This window comes from Heteronotia binoei, chromosome 1 (assembly GCF_032191835.1).
Source record: "Heteronotia binoei isolate CCM8104 ecotype False Entrance Well chromosome 1, APGP_CSIRO_Hbin_v1, whole genome shotgun sequence".
In the NCBI taxonomy this organism is placed as follows: Eukaryota; Metazoa; Chordata; class Lepidosauria; order Squamata; family Gekkonidae; genus Heteronotia; species Heteronotia binoei.
Genome location: NC_083223.1, coordinates 233,062,701 through 233,084,873, shown reverse-complemented (window position 1 = coordinate 233,084,873; position 22,173 = coordinate 233,062,701). Strand labels below are relative to the sequence as shown.

General features: G+C 42.6%; 1 protein-coding gene across 3 annotated transcripts in view; it reads right to left on the bottom strand.

Moving 5' to 3' along the window:
* The window catches only part of SPTBN1 (spectrin beta, non-erythrocytic 1), a 205,343-nt gene that overhangs the window by 160,099 nt on the left and 23,071 nt on the right, over nt 1-22,173 (bottom strand). The window contains exon 1 of one of the 3 annotated variants that reach the window (XM_060249170.1): nt 6,977-7,640. The exons of the other annotated variants lie outside the window; for them this stretch is intronic. Within the exon in view, the coding sequence (XP_060105153.1) occupies nt 6,977-7,121 (145 nt within the window). The 5' untranslated portion in view covers nt 7,122-7,640. Of the gene's footprint in view, nt 1-6,976; nt 7,641-22,173 lie in introns of those variants that run through there. 3 annotated transcript variants of the gene reach the window in all.

Here is a 22,173-nt window from a genome sequence, read left to right as displayed (position 1 = left end):
TCAATGACCTCAATTTTATCAGCAAACTCCAGAACCTCCATTACAACATTTAGCATTACTTCCTCTGAAATATGTTGGATGACCTACCAACAGATTGCAAGGAAAGGACTCTGGTATTAACTATAATCATACATATATGACTGTGAAATTTAGACCATTTTCACTGCATTGTTTATCACACATACTGTAGTGTTTTAATTGCATTATTCCAGCGGTCCTCAACCTTTTTGAGCCTGTGGGCACCTTTGAAATTCTGACAGAAGATAGTGGGAACAACCACAAAACGGGACACCATAAGAGGTGGAACCTACCTCAAAATAGAAAAGAGCTGGAGTCCAGAAACACCATAAAGACTAACAAAAATTCGTGGTATGATATGAACTTTTATGAGTCACTAGTCATTTCTTTAGATACCCTGCCACAGGTGGCAATCAATCAGTTTCTCCTAGTCTGGCTAGAAGCCAGATGAAGACTGAATGAGAGATGGACTTTTATTGGCTGGTATCCTATAGGTCTTCAGAGTGCATTCTATTCCTTAATTCTGAGAAAGCCCTTAACAGGATTATCATGATCGTGGGCCTAGTGAGGCCAACAGGCTCCAGAGAAGCATGCCTGGGAGTATTACAGAAAGCATATATTTTCCAGGATCCCTTCTGTCCCCTCTGATTGCGTGGCAAAGTTTTGGAGGGAAATTGGCCCAGAGAGGGGTGGAACCTGGGAGGAGAGCTTAAAAAGGAGCAAGCACAGACAGGGTGTGTTCTTTCCTGGAGAGGCTGGTGGCAGAAAAGTTCTCTGTCTAGAGAGGTTGCAGACAGAAGGAGTGCTCCCTGGAACAGGCAGTAGTAAGATCCTTCACCCAAGGAAGGTGGTGAGTTTTGGTATGAGAGTAGGGACTAAATGTGTCAGGGCTTTTGTTTATTTGCACCAACCTTTACTGTATAGTATTCACTATAACACTAAATCTTTATCACCCACTTATTGTTTTTAGAGCACTAATAATAAACTTATTTTGTTGTTATACTGCCTGGGTTCTCATGTCTCCTTGGTCACAGTTAAGAGGTATTAATCAATAAGGAAGACGGGTGGTTGGGTGCTCTGGGCCCTTCCATGCAGACCCCTACCAGCGTGATGGCAGCCAACATACATACCCTGCTGTATGATAAGGATTTTGAGACTTTTCATTTGAATGCACCATAATTTGTTACCAGAACAAATATTTAGGAGCAAAGGGTTACTACAACATACATAATAGATGTGTGCAGAAGCTGAAAAGTGGTGAAAGAATGAGGCAGGAAATTTAAATTTTCATGAGAGGAACTGACCATAGAAGGAAAAGAGTTGGAGGAGCTGACCTTCTGCCTGGACATGACACCACAGGATGTAACCTCACCAAATATGATATATTCTTTCCTTCCTTTACCCTTCCCAGGCACAGTCCCCAAATCTCCAGGAATTTCCCAGGCTAGAGTTGACAGCACTACACTTTATTGTAGGTGCTTTAATTATTTCACTAGGTGTCTTGTTTTCTAATTTTGTCAACTGGTTTTACTGCATAGTTTCTTGTATGTTTTGAGCCTTTCTTTTAGCATCGTTTTTAGCATACAATTCAATTTGAGTTCAATGAGAAAGGCAGACAATAAACAAAGTAAACAAAACAAACATGATCCTCATTTACCAGTGGCAATCTGTCAGTAACTGTGATGACACATGCTAAATAATGCATTTTCAATCCACTTTCAAGGCACATTCATACTGGATTTTGCTGTGTGAAATGCCAAAATTCACTTTCAAACAGTTTCTGAAGCAGATTGCGTGTCCACTTCTTGTGACTGGCTTTTCACAGAATTTCCCAGCTCAGTCCAGTGAACTCACATCAGCTGCTGTTCACCATAAGCACAGTTCATGGGAACCAGCTTTCCAGATAGCCCACAAGTGGTTTTTAACTGGAAAGCCCCAGAGAACCATAAATTCTTTATGAATGCATACTACTAGGGCTGTGCATAGATAGGGAGAGGCATAGGCTAAAATGAAAGACTGCAGATCTGGGAGAGAACAAGGCCAGTTGAAAAAGAAGCAGCACTAATGAGATGTGAAGAAAACTGGTGGAAAAGTTATGTTGTTTTAAAAGTACACTTGAATTGTGTTCCACAGCGGGGCCAGTGCATAATCTCTATGGATGCAGTCAGTGTATTCACAACATATGGGACTGTAGTATGGATATGAATTTTGCATTGAGTCATGTTGGCACATTCTAGGCTGCCCAATGCCACTGCAAAGTATAATTAGCATTCAAAAGATGTATCTTTTCAAAATGCACGTTCTGTCCACAGTTTAAAAATGCAACAAAAATCAAAATCGTTGCACAAAATAGCACAAAACATGCTTTAAAATACAGCAATACAAAAGGTGTTACTGAAGGTTTAAGACATTGAGGTACACAGGTTCACACGATCTCCAAATCAGGGAATTTTTTTGCCATTTTAAAAGGAGACATTGTCACTTCACAGTAAAGGCTGGTAACATTTTTAATTGAGGTTTTCCTGGCTTCACAGTACCCAGGTTGCTAAGGAAACAGCAGCACAAGATCTGTATTACAATTACTCCATACGGTTCTTTCTCTGTTCAGTGCCATGAAACCTAAAATTAACTGAATAGGCCAGCATTCCTGCACATAAACGAAGAGCAATGTTGCAGTTATTCTGAGGTTTAAAAAGAAGTATTTCCAAAAAAGGACTATAACATTATTTATTTATTTAAACCCTTCCTATGACATTTTACCTTCTCAGACTAAAGGCGTCACATACAGTATTGGATTTGAACCAGCAAGACTTGGGTTTAAGCCTCTGATCAGATTATTCCCTCATCAGTTTTTACCCTGCTGTTCCTTCTAGGAGCTCAGTCTGGCATACACAGACCCCACCTCAGCTCCATTTTATCCTCACAACAACCTTACAAAGTAGGTTAGGCAGGGCTTTTTTGTAGCAGAAACCCAGCAGGAACTCATATGCATATTAGGCTATACCCCCTGATGCCAAGTCAGCTGGAACTGTGTTTCTGTGCATTCCTGCTCAAAAAAAGCCCCAAGGTTAGGTAGAAGAAAGCAACTGATTGCCTCAAAGTCACCTAGTATGGAGTCACAGCAGCTTCCTGAGATGTCTTTGACTTGTTTGACACCAAGATGGATTAGAAACCAAATGGAAGACTCTATAACTTATCATGTGAGGTGGTAGACATATGCAGCCTCTAAACATGTGGTTGAGCCCAATATTAATGCTCTTTCATAATTCCTGGGAAGAGGAACTATCACATTAGGCTTAATTGTATTGTCAGAAGCTACAGAGAACTACCATGAAAACTGTTAACAGTCCAGTCCAGTAAATTAAGCAGTTAAGAGGATGCCACATCATTCCTAGTTGTTTGACAGTATGTAGATTGGGCAAGGTGTGGGAGAGCTCTATAAATCATCTGCACCCATTTTAGGATCAAGGGACTGTTTTACCTTTGGAAATACTACTAATTATCTCACAAATTCTGGGGATAAGGAAACATTTCCCATCCTGAGCTATAAATTCCATGCAAAACTAAATTATTCAAGAGGGCTTCTTTACACAGATAACAGAGCTGTACTTTAACAAATGGTTCTCCGTAGACATTTGGGTATAGAATTAGGGACTGTGGTTTACACTACTGAGTATAATTTGTACTGTCTGGTGCTGTAAATTGGATCCTACTATGAAAGCTTTGCAACCTTTTAACATATGTTGTTAAAATGCTGTTTGCTTCAAGTCCTGTTTCAGATTTCTGGATAGTTCCATATTTCTATAACACAAACACTATTGCGTTGTTTGTGGAATATGCCATCTTGTTGATTGTATTGACTCACTCTGTGTAATCTGCCTTGAGTCCCAGTGAGAAAGGAGGGCTATAAATCATGCAAATAAAGTAAATAATTCAGGAAATAAATACTAAAGAAATTGGGCATGTAAGGACTTGGGAAAACTCCACAAATTGACTGAACTCCAGTCAAGTCAATGAACACCTTGCTGCTGTACTCACACATGATGTGCACCTCATTCTTTCCCTTCCTTCTCTTGGAAGGGAAGTTAAGCATTTTGGTTTGGAACAGACTCCAATGATGTAGCAATGCAGATGCCTAGGTGAATCAGAGCCTGTTTATTTGCCTCACATCAAGATTCAAAACCAGGGTTCAACAGCACTTTAGACTCTCAGTTTATAGGAAGGCAGACAAACTCCAATGCACCCAGATAACTATCCATACAGCATAGGGTAACTGAAATGGAATTTGGTTCAATCTAGGAATCCCCAGTCATGCTCCATGTATTAAAAGGGGAAGAAAAGGAAAGGAAAGGTCCACTGTGCAAGCACCAGTCGTTTCTGACTCTTGGGTGATGTTGCTTTCACAACATTTTCACGGCAGACTTTTTTTATGGGGTGGTTTGCCATTGCCTTCCCCAGTCATCTACACTTTCCCCCCAGCAAGCTGGGTACTCGTTTTACCGACCTTGGAAGGATGGAAAGCTGAGTCAACCTTGAGCCGGCTACCTGAAAACCCAACTTCCGCCGGGGATCAAACTCAGGTCGTAAACAGAGCTTAGGACTGCAGTACTGCAGCTTTAACACTCTGCACCATGGGGCTCCTATTAAAAGGGAAGTGGGGGTGGGGGGGGAGGAAAATGCATGTGAGAATGGCACAAGTCATGTTCTTGTATTATCTCTGTTTAGTGGGAGCGTAGCTGAATACAGATAAAGTATCAGCAGTTTGCAAAGCATGACAGTTTATCCTGATCGTTGGCTTTTTATGTGTATTTTAAAACATTTCCTGCACTCAAATGCCACCCAAACAGTATCTTTCAGAACTATTCTACCCAACTCCAATTCCCCTCCACTGTGAATCAACACGCCTTTGTGAAACTGTTCTGCTGCACACAGTTCTGCTCCATCCCATCCATTTTCAAATTCTTTTGAGATTTTTGGATGGAATTGAACTCAGTCATCTTTATAAAAACCAGCCCTGGGGGATGGGGCATTCTTGCAAAAATCAGTTGATACCAGCAACATGCAGAGTCAACTGGCCTCTCTCAAGGGGATATCACCAAGTCCCACATCAATTCTTGAAGCAGAGAAAGTGATAAAACTGGTCCTTTTAGGGCCTGAAAAGAAGGCTCACCACACTCTGTAAAGGTTCATATACTCTATACATCTGGCTTTGCCAGTTCAGCACCACCTAGGAGTGATTCACACCCACTCAGCTCCACTTCTCCTTACTCTTTGGATTGGACCTTGATTTCCTCTGCATTCTGCATAGTAATGCAATATATGTATGCATTGTATTTTTGAACCAGCTTTTGTGAATAACACCCCCCCCCCACCAACACACACACCTTTCTTTGCTTCCTGAGAATCAGAGGGAACACCAGATTACCTACAGATAACATGTTGTGTATCTTAGAAAGTGAGCTGTAGCTCATGGAAGCTTGTGCACCAACAAATGCTTTAGTCTATAAGATGCCACAAGACCCTTGATTGTTTTAGCAACAGCCTATAAGTCATGGCCAGGAGGAAAAAGAACAAGCATTTCCACATATCCAACGGGTCGTTGGCTTTGTGCTTTTCATAACAATCCACCTTCATCCCATGGGAACCACTTTTGAAACCAGGGGGATTTTCAGAAATGGTCTGTGCCCATGTTTAGAGGCTTTCAGTTAAATGAAAAAACAACACAGCTCACACTGGACATGATCAGGATTTTAAATACGTTTAACACTGCTGCATGGATCTCTACTCATATCCCATAGCTTTTTTTTATGTGTATACTCTGGAACCCACATTCTTAACACCTACCCCAACCAATATCCTGCTTATTCAATAAATTTTTATTCATTTGTATCCCATATAAAATAATTTCTGTTAGCCATTCTACAAAATTCAGCAAACTACAATGAATGAAGAAAAGAAAAGGAAGAAAAAGCCAATACACAGCCATAAAACTGGAGGCTTGGAAGGTAACCAAACCAAAGGCAGCACTCTCTGGGCTAACAAAGATAATTTCTGACATGAATTGCAGTATCCTGTCTGTGAGAAACAATAAGAAATTCACAGTGTGGTTTGAACTTTTCACTGCTCAGTGTAGATTGACTAATAATATGTGAATCTCATAATGTGTGCATATAATGTGGCTTTATTTTTAGCATGAAGCCATTTCAAATTTTACATTTCACTTAATATTTTACCTACTATTTACTATCGTTTTCATTCAGGTCAGAGGTCTTCCATAGGTAACAGGCCTGTCTAACTGTGCTTCTTACCTACAACCACTCTGATTCTAAAATTCACCATGAGTAACCTGGATCCCTCACCACCCCCAGAGGCTGCTGTTTCACACAAAAGTGACAAAGAAAAGAACTCTGTAGTAATCACTAGAAGACCCTTTTCCAGTCCCATCCCCTGATAAAATCATAGTCAGTGGAATGCAAAGAATGGAACTGCCCAAAGGTAAGGCAATACCTCCTAGCATTGGATGGATAGCTTGGAGCTATACATTGTGAAGGGAAAAGATTTCTTTCTTTCTTTGCTTCCTGAGAATCAGAGGGAAATCTTTGGCTCAACACCTGAAGATTGTAAATGGCCAGAGGGGATTTCAGACAAAAAGACCACTCCCTCTTCCCCTGTTTCCTTGTCCTATTGTTCGAAATGACAGGGTCTGCGATGCCCCCTCCCTTAACACCTTTTATGGCTGAACCTATGGGAGGCCACGTGCCTGAACACAGGGACACAAGGAAAACCAACCTCAAGGGTCAGCAAAAACAACCAATCTATTCCTTGATAATCGTTGGGCTCTCTGAACCACCAATTCTCTCGGGAGTATCAGAATCGCCTCATCTTGTTTATGAGCTTCATCTCGTAGCAACGCTCTTTAAAAAAAAATGAAAGAAAGAGAAACACCACACGGGCTTACCTTGCAACTGCTTGAATCTTCCTTCTAATTGATTATAATTATATGGCACTGGAGCCGCGTAGCCAGGGGACAAGGGCCCTGGCATGCTAGCTGAGTTCTGTAATTCCATTGAAGAGGGGCTTGGTGTGATGCTAAATTGCAGCATGCAATTTTTTTTGTAAAAAAATAAGATCGATAGCTAGATAGCAAGCCCGCAGGTCGCTCCAACATAAATCCAAGCAGATTCAAGTTTCCTCAGCAATGTGGTAACTCCCCTCCCTTCCAACTCCCAGGATTTCTTTAAAATCTACTTAATCTGTTCCATTTTGAATGCCAGCTTCAATTGCTTTCTTTAAATAAAAAAAAAAATCCAGCTGCAAGACGGTAAACTCAGGCAAACTTAAACCAGCATGGTTTGGGCTGTGACCGCCAGGGTTGGAAGTTGACTTCGGATGCCAGCCTTAACGTCATGCAATCATACAACCATCAAACCAACCACCCAAGGGTTCCCAGTCAGAGCGAAAGCCAATGCAGAGGCAGCATGGAGCCATCCGCTGCCCGCCGTCTTCCCTGCCTTCCTTCCTCCCTTTCCCAAGACTTCCAGTAGCTCTCGCACACCTCAGACCTTGCTGCTGGTTTGTAATATCATCAGTAGCCACTCGCTGTGTGTTTAGTGATGATGTCACTTGATTAGCATAAAGCATTGTAGAGGAAACCAAGACTAAACCAAAGAAAGAAAGCTGGGAGGGGTGGCAAGCCAGACAAGGGATTTCAGGATCCTTCACCACGCCGGGCAGTTTTGGGAATCCAAAGCTTCTGTCCAGAGGGAAACGGTCAACTTCCAACCGGGAAGGCTACACGTTTGCAAGCAGGATTTTCCTTCCGGCCAGGTTTTTCTTAAAGAAAGGCACGGGGGTGAAACACCTATGCGCGCACACACACGGCAGAAAGGCAATGGAACCTTCCTAAACAAAGCTGGTGGAATTACACTCTTTTGTTAAGAGCCTCATGTAACGGAAAAGTCTCAGATTACTATCACATGAAAAGGAGGGCACTTTTCTTTCTTTATCTTCAATGCTGTACACTTGAGAGAGAGAAAATGGGGGGGGGGAGGGAGAATGAAAGTAACTAACTCTCAGGGGGCAGAATACTCATTCAGCATTTAGCATCAGGCGTGCGCGCGCGCGCACACACAAAAATCCCTTGGAAACTTATAGTTTGCCCCGCATTAGAGGCTAATGAGACCTTGAAAGGGGCGGGGGAGCTCGTTGTCGCCCAGCAATTTCTTTCGATTCAGGTTAATTGGCGATGCTAAATATTTTGACATTTGGAAGGGGGGGGGCGTGTTCCTCTCCATACGTGCCTTGTGGTTACCGTAATGGCTTTTCGCGGATTACACTGGGAACATAATACAGCTTGTGTTTATCTGTGTGTGCGTTTGTCAATTAAAATAAGGGCATTCTGTTCACAGAAGGGCTTGGATCTTAAATTAAGCCATTTGGTACAAAGGCGCTGTGAATGACAGAAATGACTAATCGATTATGTGTGAAATGTGGCTGTACTGAGATGATTCTTCCATCCCCTTTTAACAAGCAGCCTTTGGGACACATCCAGAATTCCAAAGGTAAGGGGTATGTCTGAATTGCAATGATGTAAAATGGGGTGGGATCCAGCAACATGCACTGTGGGAAGTTATTTGCTTGTATTAGGACTGGTCTGCACTTGATGGCAGGTAATCATGAAATAACTGCTGAAAAGCACTGTGAGGTGAGGTGATGATTCTTTCTGTGATATTTTGGTCCATCATCACTCATCCAGTCAACTCAAGCAAGCACTGCAAGCAACATTATTTCGATGAGCATAGATATGCAAACACCTCTTGTAAGGGACGGTGGCTCAGAGGTAGAGCATCTGCTTGGGAAGCAGAAGGGCCCAGGTTCAATCCCCGGCATCTCCAAAAAAAGGGTCCAGGCAAAGAGGTGTGAAAAACCTCAGCTTGAGACCCTGGAGAGCCGCTGCCAGTCTGAGAAGACAATACTGACTTTGATGGACCTTTGAGGGTCTGATTCAGTAGAAGGCAGCTTCATATGTTCATATATATGTAAATCAGCTGAAACACTGCACCACTGCTCCACATTTTGTTCTCTATCATGTGGATTAACCACTGCTGCCTGTTTTGCCTCCATGATGCTTGTGAGCTGCTGCCACAAATTCTAGGTGATGTTAGAGAGCAGGGCTTTTTTTGTAGAAAAAGCCCCCCAAAATGTATTTGCATATTAGGCCACACCCCCTGACACCAAGCCAGCCGGAACTGTGTTCCTGTATTTTCTGTTCAAAAAAGCCCTGGTGGAGAGTCACGGTGGACATGGCTAATAGTCCTATGAGTTTGTGTATATATACATTAATCTCCGGGAGACTGCAACATCAGATGGTAATTTGCATGTGGTGAACTTCTTATATGATGGATGTAACAAAAAACTCCCACAAGTTTTGACATCCCTCCAGGCATACAATATTCATGGAGTGTTCAAGCTGTAAGGGAACCATCAGTGCTGTCCTAAGCAGAGTTATACCCTTCTCAGATCACTTATTTCAGTAGACTTAGAAGAGTGTAAAAGACCTAACCTTGATAGCCCAGGCTAGCTTGATCTCATCAGATCTGGAAGCTCTAAGCAGGGTTGGTCTTGGTTAGTATTTGGGTGGGAGACCACCAAGGAAGTCCAGGGTTGCTATGCAGAGGCAGGAAATGGCAAACCACCTCTGAACATCTCTTGCCTTGAAAACCCTACAGGGTCACCAGAAATCATTTGCAATTTGATGGCAAAAAAAAAAAAGTTGCCTTTTAAAGATTATGGGAGATATAGTCATGGATTTCCTGCCATTGATTCTGTTTCTGTTTTGGTCTTCGCTGTATAGGACATAGTTGCACATGTGCCACAAGCATCTGTGGGACAATACTGCTGACCTGACTGGTGACAAATTAAACATCTCTTTATCTGAACTTGTTATTATTTGGTAAGGATTTCTGAAGTATTGTACTGCTGCTTTAGATGCTGAGAATTCTCCTGTTATACAGTTTTAAAGCAGAAGCATTCATGCATGCCTCTTAAAAAGAAGTACAAAACAAAGCTTCCTGCCCCCTTCTGGAATGCCCCAACTTTTCCTTTCTTTTATTTTTGTTTAATACATGTCTTCTCAAATAGCTGCTGTAGCTAAAACTGAAGCTGTAAAATAGTACTTCTGAGTAGGAGTGGATACACAAAAGTGAACAGGTGTAATTTTGTGACCTTGACATTCCTTGGTGGTCTCCCATCCAAATACTGACCAGGGCTGACCCTGCTTAGCTTCTGAGATCTAACAAAACTACTAGTTTGCACTATTCAGGTCAGGGCAAAAAAAAGTAACTGCTGGGGAGCAATTTAGATAGGTCTGCAATCCAGATTTTTAAAAAATGAAGTTGCCCCTTGAAGTTAAAGACACTGACCATTTCACCCAACAGAGATTAATTCCCATTGCACCCAATATAAACACTTGTGTTCACCTGCTTGTCAAAAAAAGTTCCCAATGCTCACCCCAGCGTTATTCCTTGCATGTTCAAATTCCATTCATCTGAGTCAGCCCTCCTGCCGCCTTCTCCTCCTTTCTCCCTTTAACAGTTCAAAATGTTGCCTTTGTTTGGATTCTATAGTTTGACCATTTTTTAGTCATGCAGCAAATGTGAATCTAAATTTGTTGTTTTGAGAGGCAGAAGGACATATTGTGCTGTGTACTCAGAACCATGCATGCCCACTCAGTGCCACAAGAGGAAAAGTGCCCTGTTCCAAAGCATTTCCTGTGGGGTTTGTGATTTTATTCCAGAAATGACAGCCTTCACCAGAAGGTATTCTAGGAAGTTTATCAGAGCTTCTTCTCATTCAAAAGTCTGAGAACTGTATTTTAAACCAATTAGGAAGAACATTCATTCAGTTATATCCTCAAGTGTCCAGATGTTTGCAGAAACCAAATAGACTGCTGTTGCCCTTAAAATATAGCAGGAATAGAACCTGGAAATTGCTAACATTGCAGAGGTTTAGTCACGGGGCTTTACAACACAATCTGGTCACCTGCAGGGGCTGCAAACATATGTTTCTTGCTAATGCTTCATTTTTACCATTGCTATTTTGCCTCATGTTTACTGTCTCATCTATTTTGTACATATCTATCTGCTTTCAGTACTAATGGAAAGCTGCATCTTCTAAGCTAAAGAATCAACTACAGGCCTCAAGAAAGTGCATTTGGTGGAACAGTATTCTGATGGCAGTTTAGCAAATCCCTGTCTTTTCACTAAAGCCCTTTGCTGATAATCTTTGCCCTGCCAGCTGTCTCCAAAATAGATAGAATGCCGCACAGTGCTCCCTCACTACATTTCCAAAATGAACAAATAAAAATGCTCTGTTCTCTCATATGGAGAGCTATAAGAATGTACGTTCTACATCTACTCTAACAGGAAATTGTTTTTAAAAGTTTGAGTCCAGTGGCAGCTTTAAGACCAACAAAGTTTAATTCTGAGTATAATCTTTTGTGTGCATGCACACTTCTTCAGACCAACACGGCTACCCAGGAAATTATTTTAAAATATGGTCACCATACTGCTCACTTGTCAGATTTTGATTAAGAGCATAAGAAGAGATCTAATGGATCAGAACAAGAGTCCATCCACTCTAGAATCCAACAGTAGCCAGCCGCGTGCCTCCAGAAAACCCACCACTGGGGCAAGAAGGCTTTTACCCTGCCAGTTGCTCTAAAGAAGACAGAATGCTGCACAGCATCCCCTCAACTCTATGTTGCGTGTTCCCAGCGCCTGCTTTTCACAAGTATATTGCTTCCAGAAAATGGAAGATCCATTTAGCTATCCATAGTCATTGATGAGTCTTCTGTGAACTATTTCTCCCTTTTTCAGCCATCTAAGTCAGCGGCTACTGCCAGATCTCATTACAGTGAATTTCATAAATTAATGATGCATTATATAAAGAAGTAATTTCTTTGGTGCTCCTGAATCCACAGCCCATCACTTTCACTCTAACCCTGAGTTTTAGTGTTACCAGAAAGAATGAGTAAATTTTTCCCACCACTCTACTAGTAATTTTATATAGACCTTTAATCTGAGTAATTCTTTTTCTAAATGTGTTTGGATTTGCAGTGCAATCCTAGAGAGAATTTCACCTTTTGAAGTCCATTGAAGTCAGTGGGTTTAGAAGAGGGTAGCTCTGTTTAAGATTACACCCAGAGGGTTTCAGCTGCCCTGGGTACCAGAGGCTTGAGCTGAATTTCAGTAAATTCATACTTGGCAAGAGAATGCTGACCTAGCCAGAAAGATAGGTTCTCCTGCTAATTGTTCTAAGTTACTGACTACTTCAGGCACTTTCAATTGCGGGTACTGTTACAATTCATTTATGCTATACTGAATCAACATCTCCAGGTATGCATATAACACCTGTAGGCATATGCATTCAACTGCCAATGCCCTGCCCTTGGCAAACAGGTGTTGCTACACAAGTCTTCTCTGTGTAACACCAAACTGCAGGTGAATGAAAACAGTGAGGGTTAAACCAGTGACTCCAGTTATTGGCCAAGGCCATAAATAATTAAAAACAGATCTTTGGACTGCAACTGCTGGCATCTTTAGTCAAAAATATCTCAGGGAGAGGACTGAGAAAGATCAGAACCCAAAACCTTGGAGAACTCTTTGTTATCTGGAATAGATGATACAGGGCTGAATGGTATGACTCAGTAAAAGATAGCTTTGTGCATTCGTATTAAAGAGGTCAGCAACATAAGGACTGCAGGTGGTATCTAGCCCACTGTTGGTGCTGTATGGCAGGATTGGAAGCATGGGCCTGATGGGAAATAATGTGATTTATTTCACTTCTGGGATCTTTGCCAGCTTATGTATGAGGGTGGGGGCAAAAGGAATATTCCTGGAAGAAACTCTATAATAGTTTATTCAGTCCAAAACTGCTGCAAGCCTTGAATTTGTTTTGCTTTTTGTTGTTCCAAATGGTCATGAGGTCCTCATGTGTCCCAAGTTTCTTGCTTCTTCTGCTTTTAGACTTCACATCAGTTCTTTGTTTTGGCTGAACAAGCATCTCAAATAATGTATTATGGATAAGAATTAATGCCCCTGTGGTTGTCAGGCCTACTGTCAAAGCATAAGGGTAATTTTCTTTATCACATTTGTATTCAAGGAGCCCTGGGCCATACTCCATTTTATCCTCACTATGGTTTAATGAAGTAGGTTAGACTGAGGAGACAGTGAACAGCCCAAAGTTATTCTATGAGCTTTAAGGTTAAGCAAGATACTTTATTAACAAGCAGTGCAGTACATTACTATAAACAAAGATCCAACCTACATATAATACACTAATGTGTATTAATGCGTAGCCCAGTTACTCCTTGATTGTAGAAAAACTGCTTCCTATGGGGATGACTGGGAGCAGAGGCATGGAAGTGTGCCTCTTCAGTCCTTTCCCCACCCATGACTTCCCTCACTATAAATTATTTTCCCCTCCATCAACTCCCTTCCTCTGGGCTTTTCAGTGGATGCTTCCTGCACTGGGAAAAGCCTCTGAGAGGAACAGTTTGAATAGGCTTCCCAAGCCCCCATTGGAGGTGGGGCTTCCCCTGATGTCAGGGCCCCCAACCCGCCAGCATGGAGCAGGCCACTGGGGGATCTGCACTCCCCAAAAGTTCCATCATGTGCGGTGCACATGGTGCAATGATGTCACCCAGAAGTGCCATCGTCATGCCAGTCAAGTCATACGGGAACATCTAGCAATTTGGGGAAAACTCTATGGTTTTGTGCAGGGATGCTCTAGCAATTTTGGGGAGAACTCTATGGTGTCATAGAGTTTTCCCCAAATTGCTAGAGAGTCCCCCGTATGACATGCCCGGTGTGATGATGTCACTTCTGGGTGATGTCACTGCATCCCACACACACACAAAAAGTCCCCTACCGGCAGCCAGTGGGGACTTTGCAACCCTAAGTTTGAAACAGGGAAATGGAAGGCAGGAAAAGGATTAGTTGCCTGGTCACTGCTCCTGATCACTCTCATGAGTAGTGGCTTTTCTACATTTAAAGGGCTACTTTTACATTGGCCTAAATGAGAGTAGCCCAGGACTTCTATTTTTCCACCTCCCAAGGCAGAACAAGATATTCTGAAGCAGACGTAACAATCCAGTCTCATGTGCATTTGCAAGGCCACCAGCTCTTGAATGGAAAGAGGAAATTAGGGAATAGAAAGAGGTAGGTAATGTTCCCCCTGACTGCCAATTCTCCCTCAGTGCTTTTTTTCCTACCTATCTGGCTCAAAGACCAAAAATATGCCTAGATTGGGGGAGGAGGAGAGAGAAAGGCCTGGGGGAAGAGTTGCAGGAGAGAATCGGAGTGCAGGGGAAACCAGCATGCACTTCCTCTTGCCCACAAATTAACCTCTACAAATGACATTTAACACCTGTTTTACCATTAACAGGCTCATTGGTCAATACATGCTTCCCAGTGTTATGTGTAGTTATGCTTTCCAGTGAAAGGTAGGTTGATGGTTCAGCCTGAAGGTACTCCAGCAAGTATGCCCCAAACAAAGGCGAACTTCTTTTGCTAGGTGCCACTGGCAAAGCCACTCACTTGCTTGTAATCAGGGCTTTTTTGTAGAAAAAGCCCAGCAGGAGCTCATTTGCATATTAGACCACACCCCCTGACACCAAGCCAGCCAGAACTGCGTTCCTGTGCATTCCTGCTTTTTTTTTTAAAGCCCTGCTTGTAATGCTGCCTTTTCCCCATACTGTTTTTCAGCAACCCCAGTTTATGCCATCAGTTAATTAATTAGAATGCAGTTTGCACTGCTATTTCCTTGAGGTCTTATGGCTGTCCATCTCTGCTTTGTCCCTCATCTCACCTGAAAAGGAAAAATAGCAGCTATGCCATATTCCCATACATTCAAGCAGTGAAGCCAATGCTACCTTTGTAAAGGCCCTTCTGTCTAGCTGTTTATATCCAGGAAGCAAAAAATAGTTGCACTTCCAGGTTGTCCTGCCTATCTTTTTCAAGCAAGAAATACTGCAAAAAATTATATAACAAAAAATGATATATGCTGAACAGCAAGGCACAGTTATATTGATAAATAAACAATAAGTAAATAAAAGGACTGCTGGATCTTTCAGCAGTGATTTAACAGCGAACAGCTGTGGACTGATCATGCTGAACTCCCAGCCGTTGTGCCAAATACAAAACTAGTTACTGCAATAAGTTTTGTTAGGGTGTGAATGCTCCCTAACTAAAGACAATGGTTGCTGCTGTATGGAAGAAATTCCACATTGTGTTTGCACTACAACTGCAAATCTTGTATACACCTGCTACCTCTGGTGGACTTTTTTCCTTTAGAACAAAAACCATTATTTTGTATGTGGACTTGGAAAAACACTTTCATCAGCATTAGACTATCACACAACCTTAATTGTTCATTCCTTGAGAACATAAAAACATTAGAGAAGTCATGTTGGATCAGGCAAGTGGCCCATCCAGTCCAACACTCTGTGTCACACAGTGCCCCAAAGAATCCAGGTGCAATCAGGAGGTCCATCAGTGGGACCAGGACACTAGAAGCCCTCACACTGTTGCCCCTCCCAAGCACTAAGAGTACAGAGAATCACTTGCAGTGAATTCCATGTGTTAGTCACCCTTTGGGTGAAGAAGTACTTCCATTTATCCATTCTAACCTGACTACTCAGCAATTTCATTGAGTGCCCACAAGTTCTCGTATTTCATTGAGTGCTCATGAGTTCTTCTGCACTGATACTGTCCACTTGTTGAACTTTCAATGATCTGGCTGTATCCTACCAATTGTATTTCTTTTTCTCCCCAAAAAGGCAGCTTTGGTATGTTAGCTGAAACAGATATGAACATCTGTGGCAGTGAGCAGTCTTCCCTCCCCTTTCCTTCATGGATTTCAGGACAGCCAGCAAGAACTTGGGGTGCACTAAAAGGAGGGTGTGAATAATTTGAACCTGATAGGCAGCTGCAAGAAAACTTGTAGGCAGAAAGTAGCCCATGATGCTGGTGAGGTGACACATGAATCCTGATAAGATCACTTGTAGTCCACATGCACTCCGCAGTGTTGAAAGGCTACAGCATCCAATTTAGGTTGACAAGCATCCAATATAGGGTGGGGCAAAATAATTGAGTATTTAACAATTAATATCATTAGAATCATAAGAAAAGCTCTGCTGGATCAGACCAATGGGCCATCTAGTTCAGTATCCTGTCTCAGATAGTGGTCAACCAGTTCCCTTGGACAGCCAACACAGGCATACTCGCACACAGATATCAGACCACACCTTTGTGTGTGTGTGTGAAGCGTTGTCAAGTTGCAGCCCACTTATGGCGATGCTGAAAGGTTTCCAAGGAAAGAGATGGACAAAAGTGGTTTGCCATTGCCTGCCTCTGTGTAGCTCATAAGTAATCACTAAAAGAGTGAAAGAAATATATTTTTCAAGTGTTACTTCCTCTGTTCTTTTAAGTTGAGGCTCCATTAATGCAGCAATCGTACAGCAATTGTATAGCCACATTGGAGGACCAAGAGCAGGAAGAAACATACTCCCTCCCATGATCAGGGATCTGCATGGATCCCATACAATCCTGTCCTTCCCATATCATCTCCATTTTCATGAATTAACAGAGTGGCAAAGAACAGAGCCAAAGGAAACAGTAACCCCACCATTCCTATAGTAAGATAAGACTCAGGCCTGATTGAATGTCAGCATGGCTAAAGTGTGCTTAGAGCTTAATTAAGTGACACCAAGTGATCTTGTGGATATGTTCTAAGATAATTAACCCATATGTTTAAGCAGCCTTGTAGCCAGAAAATGTGACTTTGAGGTGTGTGTGGAATTTTGGAGAGGGCATCTGCGCCAGTGTGAGTCAGCTCTCTAAGAGCTCTTGGAGTGCCGAAGAGGAGGTAGGCAAGTGGTGGTGCTGCACTGCTTGATTGCCTCCCCAGCTCTCCAAGCAGGCGCAGTGAGGCACCATTCTCCAGTTGCCCAGGTGGCAGTACCATTCTCCATTCGCCAATGGCCTGCCCCAGCACCTCACTGCATCTGCGCCAGCCAGTGCACTGGATCTCTGAAAGCTCTCTGGGAGGTCCTGGAGAGCTGACCTGCTGGCAGCCACTTATGGGGCATGAAAGGAAAGGCAGGGGTGAAGTCATGGGATGCCCAACCTTGAAAGAAGAAGAAGATGATGATATTGGATTTATATTCCGCCCTCCACTCCGAATCTCAGAGTCTCAGAGCAGTTTACAATCTCCTTTACCCCGCCCCCCACAACAAATACCCTGTGAGGTGGGTGGGGCTGAGAGAACTCTCACAGCAGCTGCCCTTTCAAAGACAACCTCTGCCAGAGCTATGGCTGACCCAAGGCCATTCCAGCAGGTGCAAGTGGAGGAGTGGGGAATCAAACCCAGTTCTCCCAGATAAAAGTCCGCACACTTAACCACTACACCAAACTGGCTCTACAAACTATATATGAACAGTGAATAACCAGTATCCATTAGTATTATCATTAAATGTTTTATTTATTCCTTTTTGCTAATAGTGTGTTTTAACAAGAATTGTAGCATTATTGTTCTTTGGCCCCAACCCCTTCCTCCCTTTTTGTTCCTACTGATTCCTTATCTTGAGGTTTGTTGTTATTATACGTCTTTGAAATATTAGAAAAAAGAATCAACACATAGGCAGAGAGACAAAAAACTATGACTATGTTAATCTACTTGCATGAAATAAACATAATTTGCCAAACAACTGCATTTAGAAAATTCTGAACTACCCTCAGTGTTTTTAGTCTCAACATATAATATTTCCTATTCTGGAGTAATTAAATGTGGCTCAGCTTTAGGAAAGAAAACACATATAGGAGACCACAAGTGCTTGGAACAATATATTTAGGGTTTAAAAAAAAAAAAGCACTCAAGGCTTCTGACCATCTAAAACAGGGGTGTCGACCTAATTTATTATGACGGCCGGATCTGACCTAAATGAGACCTTGCCGGGCTGGGCCATGCCGGGCCATGTGTGTACCTATTTAGGAATAGGTAGCAGAGATATAAACTTTTTAAAGGACACAGACAAACATGACTAAAAAAAAATTAAAATAAAACTTGCTTAAAACATTAGTACTTGTTGGTCTTAAAGGTGCTTTCTTTGTATCTCTCCCATGGGATCCAGGGAACTGGGCAAAGGAAGCTCTGGCTCTTTTCGTTCCTCCCCAGGGGACCAGGAGGAGAGGAGCCTCAGCCAATGGAGAAAATCAAGGTTTTGCTCTGCAGCTCCTGTGCAATTGAGCAAGCCTTGCAAAGCAAGCTGAGATGCAGAAGGAAGCAAGAGAGAGGGAGAAGGAAGCAGACAAGAACCAATTGCTTAGGGGCCTTATAGGAGCTCTCTGGGTACCTGATTCGGCTCCTGGGCCACATGTTTGACACCCATGAAGGCTTTGCTTTGAAATGTTGCTCTATGTGGCCCAGAAAAAATATAAAAACTGCAGGTCTCAAGACGCTTACTGCATTTTATAGAACATGTGGAAATCTCTTGTAGTTGAATATTTGCACCGTGAAAATTTACATTGTTTTCTTCCTGAAACTATCTCATATTTCTTTTTCACCTATTCAAATTTCTCACAAAAAATGAAATAAATAGCAGAACTGACTGTGTGAAGTTGTACATCTATGCACATAGGGCATAGAGAGAGACAGTCTTTGCTTCCACTGCAGAGTGAAAGAAAACTAAATTAGTGGCTCTTCTGCTTTGATATTTTGTAGGTACCTGCACCTATGTTGCAATTAGTCTTGCTAAACTGGCCTTTGTCCTGCTGATCAGCAGATCTGAAAGAACACATAAACATTCCAAGGGAGCCTGTGAGTTACATATGGTTTCAAGATGAAGAGTCAGGAATCTAAAATTGGTGGGAGGTGATTCATGCCAAAATAGCTGAGAAATCTTTTGACAAATGTAGCTGGAGGATTCACTTTCCAATAGGGTTGCCAAGCCCAACTCAGAAAATACCTGGGGACTTTGGGGGTGGAGCCAAGAGACTTTCTGATTCCCTGAAATAAATAAGAATACAGCAGTGCAATTCCCCTGAATAGTCTTCATTTCCTTGTCCTCCCAGCAATTCCAGTAAATGAAAGCAGCCAAACAACCCAGAGTTTGCAAGCATACACTTTTGTGATCTCACTGGGGCTTTACGCACAGGAACTGTTGTATTTCCAATCAAATTCTTCAGACTAACACAGGCAAATGAAGAGAGAGGTGGAGTTTTCCTCTATCCCATAAACAGGTTTCTATACAAAGATGTTTGAAATGAATCCAAAACAGGTACAGAGACTGCTCGCTCTCACGCTCTCTCTCTCTCTCTCACACACACACACTTACTGGCTCTAGTTCCTATATAAAGATGTCTGAAACCAAAGCAAGCAGAGGGACCCAGCGCTCGCGCTCTCTCTCACACACACACACAGCTTTGCTGATGGCCCCTCCCGATGCAGCTTTCACTTCCTGCTCAAATTTACAGGCGTGAACACACATACACATTTTAAACATATCTGTAGGTTTCTAAACCTGCAGGGGAGCTAAAGGCACATGGTGGCTATGGGGGTGGGGCTTTCCCTGCCGGCCAGCTGGCTAGGGGCAGGGTGGAGCCTGGAAAACTGGAGGTTCCCCCACTGGGACTGGGGGATTGGGAAGCCTACTTTCCAACAATATTGGTCTAATCACACCCCACTCGTTTCCCTTAGAGAATATTGTCAGCATCCAAAAGTACTAATGTGCTAAGATTACTTCTGCTGCAGCAACCTATCAGTATGGAACTGGAGAAGCCAAGATGCTTGCTCTGAAAACCAAGAAGGCAGAAAGCATATAACACTGTCATCAAGTCCCCCTGGTGTATGTCATCTTTGTATGGGCGTGGATGTGGTAGCACAGAATTACACTGTTGGTCAGGATTTCCAGGCCTCCTGAGGCTTAGCATATGAGGGTCAGAAGATCTCCTTCAGGAGCCTAAGGGTTCAGAAGTTGGGGGGCTTGTCTGGGTGTCTAGCTCTCCACTACTTTCCCCCATCAAAAAGAAAGCAAGGCACAGACATTGTAAAGACATGGACCATGTCACATGGTACACACTGGAGATGGTGCATGAGGAAAGACAGCTAGGAAGAGACCCTGTGAAAAACAGCCTGCTCTGTTGCTTTTGACTCCTGTTGTTGTTTCCTCAGTTTACAGCTGGACTTATGGTGACCCCATAGGGTTTTCAGGGCAAGAAGAGACATTCATGTCTCTGCATCATGACTTTTGTATTCCTTGGTGATCTCCCATCCAAATACTAGCCAGTGCTGACCCCATTTAGCTTTCGTGTTCTTATGAGATTGAGCTAGGCTGGACTATCCAGGTCAGGACTCTGCCTCCTTAGGCTGAGATTTTAATTCCTCTCTTCCCTTGAAACTGTGAGTCAACCCTTAAAACTTCACATCAGCTCCTGAGACTTGACAACCCCATGCATGTTGGAAAATTCAACTCTTGAGCAGGTTTTTTTTAACCCCCCTCCCCCATAAGAGTTGTGGAGAAGTGGTTCAAGTTGTGTAGAAATGTGTGTCTCTGGAAGGGCAAACATTCCTGTGGCTAGGTCTTATCATCCTTTGAGTCTTTAAAATAATTCTATGGTTGACCTTGGCAACCATTTAGACCCTTGGCAAACATTGGATGCCAGAAATCTAAGAAGCTGTTTAGGATAGATGACATGCTTAGCACTGCTGTCCTGACTGGAAGTTACATCACCAAGTCTGCACTGACACGGCACTTAATGCTGGTTGAAATATTGGTGAAAAGGGACCGAATATACTAATAGGTTTGAATGTTTTCAATCCCAAATGCAAAACCTTCCCTTCCAAACTTGCTTTTAATGCCAAAATTGAATGAAATATACATTTCCTAACCACAGCAGTCCAGCCACAAGCTTCTCTGTATTTGTGGTTTGGGAATTTCCAGTAAGTGCAAAACTGCAGGGTGCCTAACAAGAAGCAGCAAGTACATTTCACAGGACTGGACATATCCCAGACACCAAGGCAGCCTGGCACTTACAAATCAGATGCAAGCAGCAGCTCAGCGTTTTGCCATTTCTGACCCTTCCTGTATAATTCTGATGAGGGAGGCTCTTTGAAAACTAGTATTGGAAACGTACTGGAAAAAGTTCAAAGCAAGCCCAGGGATAGGCTGCAAAGCAACCAACAAGATAATTTGGGGAGTTTCTTTCTCAAAGGTAGGAGTTGCTAGTATTGCTGGCAATTTGTCTAATAGGATGCTGCACCTTCCTTGCATTTCTACATGCAGGTTGCTTTAATGTTGCTGAGGAGAAAGAATATAGCAGGGGTGGCCAACGGTAGCTCTCCAGATGTTTTTGCCTACAACTCCCATCAACCCCAGGCATTGGCCATGCTGGCTGGGGCTGATGGGAGTTGTAGGCAAAAAACATCTGGAGAGCTACTGTTGGCCACCCCTGGAATATAGGAAGGCTGAGGTAAGGAGACAAGTTAGAAGGAGGGTGGTCCTGAATCTTATGTAAGTGGCCTATGTGAGGCCTGGTCTGCATATGAGGTGGTAATGAGATGGGAAAGTGCTTGAAATAACAGAATATACATCTATGTTAGAAGGACATTCCTCAAAGTTCCTCTACATCAATAATTCCCTGAAAGCGGAAAACTAGTGCAGAATACAAAATGCTGAATAGAGCCCCTTGAGACTTGAGATGCTTTTTAATTCGCAGGAGGTTTTTAATGGGGGGAGGTGTCATTAAACATATGTCCTCTCTTAAGCAGTTCTATCCATTCCAAGCATAGTACTAGAATTCTACTACCCAATTTGACTGCATGTGTAGACAGACCAGTTCCAATGTGCTCCTAGAGCACATAAGATTTTTTCTGTCCAGTTTTTAAAAGATAGACTGTATAACATGAGCTACATCCATAAGAAGCAGAAAAACTGTTCAAGACAGAGTTTGTCAATATTTCTGTTTTTCTTATTGCTGCAGGCAGAGCTGGTCAATATTTCTGACTTATTTCTCATCAGAAATGAAGTCCTAGTGGGCAGCATTAAATCACAGATAAATGATGAATATAATTTACCATTATGACATTTGTAATCCTGCT